The sequence below is a fragment of the Gekko japonicus genome, unplaced genomic scaffold, assembly GCF_001447785.1.
Source record: "Gekko japonicus isolate JY-2015 unplaced genomic scaffold, Gekko_japonicus_V1.1 scaffold773, whole genome shotgun sequence".
NCBI classification, from domain to species: Eukaryota; Metazoa; Chordata; class Lepidosauria; order Squamata; family Gekkonidae; genus Gekko; species Gekko japonicus.
Window position 1 is genome coordinate 641,245 of NW_015161427.1, and position 7,053 is coordinate 648,297.

At 56.8% G+C, this 7,053-nt stretch overlaps 1 protein-coding gene across 1 annotated transcript in view; it reads left to right on the forward strand.

The window, feature by feature from the left end:
• Nucleotides 1–6,836, forward strand: part of CTSH (cathepsin H) — a 10,591-nt gene extending 3,755 nt beyond the window's left edge. Inside the window, exons 4-11 of the mRNA XM_015428797.1 lie at nucleotides 1,992–2,096; nucleotides 2,512–2,598; nucleotides 3,421–3,476; nucleotides 3,911–3,992; nucleotides 4,086–4,154; nucleotides 4,820–4,926; nucleotides 5,074–5,199; nucleotides 6,724–6,836. Coding sequence (XP_015284283.1) covers nucleotides 1,992–2,096; nucleotides 2,512–2,598; nucleotides 3,421–3,476; nucleotides 3,911–3,992; nucleotides 4,086–4,154; nucleotides 4,820–4,926; nucleotides 5,074–5,199; nucleotides 6,724–6,799 — 708 coding nt within the window. The 3' untranslated portion in view covers nucleotides 6,800–6,836. The remainder of the gene's footprint in view (nucleotides 1–1,991; nucleotides 2,097–2,511; nucleotides 2,599–3,420; nucleotides 3,477–3,910; nucleotides 3,993–4,085; nucleotides 4,155–4,819; nucleotides 4,927–5,073; nucleotides 5,200–6,723) is intronic.
• Nucleotides 6,837–7,053: the final 217 nt, after the last annotated feature.

The window sequence follows — 7,053 nt, forward strand, 5'->3', positions numbered from 1 at the left end:
CGACGGTCCCCCCCCCCCCGGAAAAGGCTGTTGGTTCCCTTATCCAAGCCACTGACTGGGGGGGGCATTTTTGAAAAAAAAGAAAAAGAGGAGTTTTTCTTTTTTCCCTTTTGCTGCTGCTGTGTAGATTTTATAATTGGTTGGTTTTTCATTTGCTGGGCTCTTTTTATTGCTGCGGGGGATCAAATGACCATCTGCGGCCTTCTGTGCTCATTTGAAATGAGTTTACCTTCTTCTCCAAAAGCAGCTACGATGGGGGGGGCTCCTTTTGCTCCTGGAGAAAGAAAAGGCGTGGGGAGGCCCCTCACTTTTCTTGCTGGAAGTTTTCTTGCTGGAAAAGTTGCCCCTAAACGGCTTTGATTCCCAGTGGGGAAAGCTTACAGGGACCCTTTTCCCACCCCAAATGGGTGCCAAGACGGCCTTTTCCAGTGGGAACCCGGCACTCACGCGCCCTTCTTATCCTCCTTCGGAAAACAAAAAACCAGGCCCAGTCGCTGCATTTGCAAAAGGTTTGTGTGTGTGTGTTAAAATGACCATAGAAGAAAATGTAATTAGCTTGCTGAACTGAAAAGATTTCATAGAGACTACTGTTGCTGTTGGTTTTTTAGTGTTCTGTTAAAATTTTACTTTGGGTCCGGTGCTACCAAATTTTCTGCAAAAGAGGGGGAAAAAACCCCCTTCGAGTACAGCCCTGTAAGGCAGAGCAATATTAAGGATCCTTTATTTATTTATTATTAAATTTATACCCCGCCCTCCCCACAAAGGGCTCAGGGCGGCTTATAGATAGGGCACTTTGTGCCAATAAATAGACAGAATAAAACACAAAAAAACACAAAAAACAAGATCACTAACAAGTGCTCTAAGATGTTACACTAATCAAAAAGATGGTATTTGGCTGATAATGTTCAGATGACATTGTCTGTATCCCAGAACAACCGTACTGATCCACCGCGCCGCTGCAGTATGATCTTCCAGGGCCGTTCCGTTCCCAGTTGTTTAAGGGATCGTTGGTGGAAGCGGCAGTGGCAGCTCCTAAGCAGTGCTCTCTCTAAGCTGAGTTAGTGTGAGCTAGCTCACAGTTTTTTAGCCTCCAGCTCACACGTTTCTGTCTTACCTCAGGAAGGATGGGGCTCCAGAGCCAACTAATTTATGCAGCAGCCAAATCACTCGCTCACAACTTTAATGCCAGTAGCTCACAAAGTAGGATTTTTGCTCACAAGACTCCACAGCTTAGAGGGAGCACTGCTCCAAAGCGAAAGCCTGGTGGAAGAGCTCCGTCTTGCAGGGCCTGCGGAACTGTGCCAAGTCCCGCAGGGCCATGATCTCCTCCGGGAGCTCATTCCACCAGGTAGGAGCCACCACCGAATGGGCCCTGACCCTGGTTGCTGGACCTCCCTGGGGCCTGGAGTCACCAGGCGGTGTTGTGCCTCGGACCGAAGTGCTCCTTGGAGTATGTACGGGGAAAGGCGGTCCCTTAGGTATGTCGGACCCTGGCAATCCTTGGATGGCAGCCCTCAAGACAGCAGCTCATCAGTGGCAAGATTTGAACCCAGGACTGTAGCGACCTCCGTTGCCCCAGCATAGCTCAGGCTCCTAAAGCCAGACTGACCGGGCCCTTCCCTGGTTTGAGGCCCTCACATTTGCCTTCCTCTGGTGCCGCTGCTGGCTTTTTGAAAGGCTCAGTTGTCACATGAGAGCCAGTTTGGTGTAGTGGTTAAGAGCATGGACTCTAATCGGGGAGAACCGGGTTTGAGTCCCCACTCCTCCTCCACGTGCAGCTACTGGTGTGACCTTGGGCCAGTCACAAGTTCTCTCAGAGCTGTTCTCTCGTGAGCAGTTCTCGAGAGAGCTCTCTCAGCCCCACCTGCCTCCCAGGGTGTCTGTTGTGGGGAGGGGAAGGGAAAGGGATTGTAAGCCGCTCTGAGACTCCTTCGGGTAGTGAATGGTTAGGGTATAAATCCAATCTCCTCCTCCTCCTCCTCCACTTGCAGAACTGCTCAGCCACGGAAGGCAACTTCAAGGGCACTGCCGGGTGGCACCCACCGGCTATGGACTGGAGGAAGAAGGGGAACTATGTGACGCCGGTCAAGAACCAGGTAACGCTCCTGGAGGGAAGGGCCCCCCACGGCTCGGAGGTCTTGACAGATCCAGACCACTGACCAGCAAGTCCAAATACGGCAGACCTACGTGGGGGGCGTTGTGGGGCCTGCCCCTCAAGCAACCCTGGCAGTTCTTTTGGCCTCTTGGAAGGACCGGCCTTACTGCTCTCCGGTCTGGACCTTGGAGCAGCGACACTTTATGGGGACGCACATCTTTGTCAGGAAGAAGTTAAAAAGCCACCCAAGTGACCTTTCTGGGACCCGAGGCATCCTTTGCAGATGTGGTGACCGCTGAGTCGTGTGGCCCCCGCAGGGTCCTCAGAGGCACACGGAGCAAAGCCTCGTCGCTGCCCCACCCGGCATTTCCGAGGAGAGCCCCCTGCATCCCCTCTCCCTCCTCCCCCCCACCCAGGGTCCCTGCGGGAGCTGCTGGACGTTTTCAACCACGGGGTGCCTGGAGTCGGCCATCGCCATCGCCACGGGGAAGCTGCCGGACCTGGTAAGCCCCCTCCCCGTGGAATCCGGCCCTTGCTGGCGCTGAACAGCTTCGTGCCCAGGTGGGGCAGGGGGGGAGAGACCAGAGTGGGGGAGTGGGGTGGGGGACACAATCTGTGTGCCGGGGCTTGTCAGTCTCGCGCAAGTCTTTGCTACAAGGACTTCCTGCAGTGGAGAAAGTTGGGGGCTTTCCAGGAGCCTTTGATTTGTCACCACACATGGCAGGTCTCCAAAAGAGAACAAGCAATGACGGATTGGAAAAGGAACTGAGTGCAGGTTTCGGAAGGGAGAGACTTCCCCTCTTTCTCCAGGTCTGGGCAAGCTGCCTAGTGAGCGAGTTGGAAGAAACAAGCCCCCCCCCGCCCCCGTCTCATCACCCCTGGAGCAGTGTTCCCTCTAAGCTGAGTTCGTGTGAGCCAATTCACAATTTTTGAGCCTCCAGCTCACACATTTTTGGCTTGGCTCAGGGAGGATGGGGCTCCAGAGCAAACTAATCCGTGCAGCAGCCAAATCGCGCGCTCACAGCTTTAGTGCCGGTCGCTCACAAAGTGGAGTTTTCGCTCACGAGGCTCTCCGCAGCTTAGAGGGAGCCTTGCTTGGGAGTCCCCATCTCTGGGCAGACCAGTTACAGGACTGGCAGGGACTGGTGGGGCGGGGGTGGTCTTCAGGCTGAATCTGTTGGAAGCAGAGGAGTGGGGAAGAAAGGCCGTAAGCCCGCTCGGCCGAGTGTCCGCTGGGTCTGAGAGGAGAGCAAGTCAGACGGGCAGGGGGCTCCTTGGTGGGTTTCCTGCCCCAGTGTGTCTTCTCCCTCCCTCCCTCCCACCAGTCGGAGCAGCAGCTGGTCGACTGTGCCCAGGCCTTCAACAACCACGGCTGCAGTGGGTGAGTAGTGCCCTCCGGCGTGGCGGTCTGGGGGCCCCCCCTCCGCTCTCCTCGGCCCCACCCTCCGTTGATGATGCCCCCCCACACTTGGCGTCGTTGGAATTCTCCGCGTGAAGCCTTTTGCTGTTTCGCCTCTTTGTTTGGTGTCGTGGTGAAGTGCGCGGACTCTGATCTGGGAGAACCGGTGTTGATTCCCCACTCCTCCTCCACTTGCACCTGGCTGGATGACCTTGGGCAAGCCGTAGTTCTGATCAGAGCTGTCCTTGAAAAAAGATCAGTTTCTGTCAAGAGCTCTCTCAGCCCCACCTACCTCACAGGGTGTCTGTTGTGGGGAGGGGAAGGGAAAGGAGTCTGTCAGCCGCTCTGAGACTCTTTTGGGTAGTGGACGGCCAGGGGTATAAATCCAATCTCCTCCTCTTCTTCTTCCTCTCCAGGGGCCTCCCCAGCCAAGCTTTTGAGTACATCCGATACAACCACGGGCTCATGGGCGAGGACACGTACCCGTACCACGCCAGGGTAGGGCTTCTCTGAGGGTGGGCGAGGGGCCCGCTGGGCGTCTGGTGCAGCTGGCTCTAACAGCCTTGCCTCGTGTGTCCCCCCCCCCCGCAGAATGGCACCTGCAAATTCCAGGCCAAGGAGGCCGTTGCCTTCGTGAAGGACGTTGTCAACATTACACTGGTGAGTGCCTCCTCCTCCTCCTCCTCTTCGCCTCTGCCTCCCCAGGGCGTTCTCCTGCCTGTGGACATCGAGCCGCTCCCCAGACTATTCCCTGGGCCCCCCCAGGCTCCCCGCAGCAGCCTTGGGCTCTTGCTCTGCCGGGCCCCCAGGCCTTCCGCCTCGGCCCTGCTCGGGGCTCCCTCCCTCCTCCTGGCCTGAGGCCAGCCCTGCTGCTTCCCTGCTGGTCCCGCTCTCCTTGGCAGTCCGAGAAAGGCACCGCGCACTTCCCACCGGAAGGCAGAGCTGTGGAGCTTTCTGGCTGGAGGAAGGGAGAGGGACTTGAGTTGAGTCAGCTGCCCACCCGGGAAGGAGTCCAGTTCTGCCCATGCTGACCGCCGCTGTCTTCTCGCAGGAAACGGGGTCCAGTTCGAAGCAGTTCGGCCTCGCGTCCACGCCAGTGTTCCCTCTGCGTTGAGTTAGTGTGAGCCAGCTCACAGCTTTCCAACCTCCCGCCCACATCTTTTTGTCTTGGCTCAGGAGGGAGGGCTCCGGAGCAAACTAATTCACGCAGCAGCCAGCGAACCCGCTCACAACTCTGATGCCAGGAGCTCGCAAAGTAGACTCCACAGCTTAGAGGGAGGATTGGACTCCACACACATGCTAACCTCTGCGATGCTTCCTTCCAGAACGATGAAGACAGCATGGTGGAAGCCGTGGGGACCTACAATCCTGTGAGCTTTGCCTTCGACGTGACCGAGGACTTCATGTTGTACTCCAAGGGGGTTTACTCCAGGTGAGTCTCCCGAGATGCCGGGTGGCTGGCAAACCTTGCCCCTTGATCAGTGGTTTGTCTGAACTCAAACGCGTTGCCTGAGTAGTGTCGTCTGCGGTTAACCCAAGGAGGGTGGACCTGAAATCTTTTCCTGCTTTCTGCACGCAGCAAAAGCTGTCAGAAGACTCCGGACAAAGTGAATCACGCCGTCCTGGCCGTGGGCTACGGGGAAGAGAATGGACTTCCCTACTGGATTGTCAAGAACTCCTGGGGCTCAGTGTGGGGCATAGACGGGTAAGGCCTCCCAGCCTCTTCTCTCCGCCGGCCGCGACTCTGGCTCGGTGGGTGGGTTGCGCTCTGGCACCACCTAGTGGCTCACGTCTGTCCGTCTGTCTGCCTTCTTTATCGGCCGCTTTGCTCTTGGCGGCTCTGGGCGGATGACGCAGAGTGAGTCAAAACCAATGCTCCCTCTAAGCTGTGGAGCCCTGTGAGCAAAAATTCTACTCTGTGAGGTACTGGTATTACAGTTGTGAGCGAGTGATTCGGCTACTGCATAAATTAGTTTGCTCTGGAGCCCTCCTTCCCGAGCTGAGACAAAAACCTGTGAGCTGGAGACTAAAAAACTGAGCTAGCTCACACTCATTCAGCTTAGAGGGAACACTGGTCAAGAAGACCAACAAGATGGGGCATTCAGTGAACAGTGTCGTAGGAATTAGGGCTCTGGGACCCAACAGAACTCTAAAAACAGAACTGGAGCAAAGCAGGAGTTTTAACACGGCACGTGTTAAATGATGCAAGAATGGCTTGGGAGGCGAGTCCTAGTTTCAGAAAGCTGTACGCGGTAAATGCCTAATCCTTGTGCCGAAGAGAACCAGGTGGTCAGCCATGTTGGTCCGAAGTGGCAGAACAAATGTAGCGAAGGAGGTCCCTCAGATAGGTTGTTACCAGGCCGTGTAAGGCTTTGAAGGTTATTACCAACACCTTGAAGTGAATCCGGAACGGGACCCCGCACTGGCGTTGCCGTCAGCGGGTGTGCTGCCGCATCTTATACTAGCTGCAACTTCCGGGTCAGCCTCAAGGACAAGACTGGGTAGAGCGAACTGCAGTAATCAAGTGGCCTGGAAGTGACCATTGCGTGGGTCGCTGTAGCCACGTCCTGGGGAGAAAGGGTGGGTCTCAGTGGCCTCATCTGCCCACGACGGGAAAAGGCCGACCTGGCGACTGCGGCAGCCTCTGGGCCTCCGTAGGAAGAGAGGCGCCCAGTGTTACTCCCAGGCAGTGTTCCCTCTAAGCTGAGTTAGTGTGAGTTAGCTCACAGTTTTTTAGCCTCCAGCTCACAGATTTTTGTCTCAGCTCAGGGAGGAGGGCTCCAGAGCAAACTGATTTATGCAGTAGCCAAATTGCTTGCTCACAACTTTAATGCCACTAGCTCACAAAGCAGAATTTTTGCTCACAAGACTCCACAGCTTAGAGGGAACATTGCAGTCCCAGGCCTCTCACCTCCTGGGCTGGCACCAGAGGTCTCCCTTCCCGAGTGGGAAGCCTGAAACCCACATCCATCCCCCCCCCCCTCCGCACCCCCGGCTCAGGTACAGGACCTCCGTCTTCGACTGAAGGGGAGACTGTTGTGAGGCGCCGTGGGTCTCCACGGGGGTGGGGGAATGGGGGCATAAAGGAAGTAGGTAAGTACATTGTGGGGGCCAGAGGGGGTGGGGCCAGCACATTTTCCTGATTAGGAATGCGAGGAGGACTCGCTTCGTAGGGAAGGGTCGCAATGCTGCCCCTGCCCCTGACACAAATGTTGGCCTTTGCTTTCAGGTACTTCAATATCCAGCGGGGATGCAACATGTGCGGCCTGGCGGCCTGTGCCTCTTACCCCGTCCCCCAGGTTTAAGCGGAAGGAGAGGCTGTGCTGCGGGCTGAAGACGGAGGGCAGACCGCCCAGCCCAAGAAGCAGAGCGGGCTGAGCCGCGCCTGGGCCCTGGGCCCCTCTCCCGGGAGCGCTTTGGAGGAACGCCCCTCCTCCCGCCTGCCACTGCCCTCTGCCCCCCCCCCCCAAATCCGGTCCTGCCTCTACTGCTCCCAGTCGTGCAGCACTAAGCCCCTGCCAGCACCCCCCCCACGGCCTGGCCCAGTGCCACTCCCGGC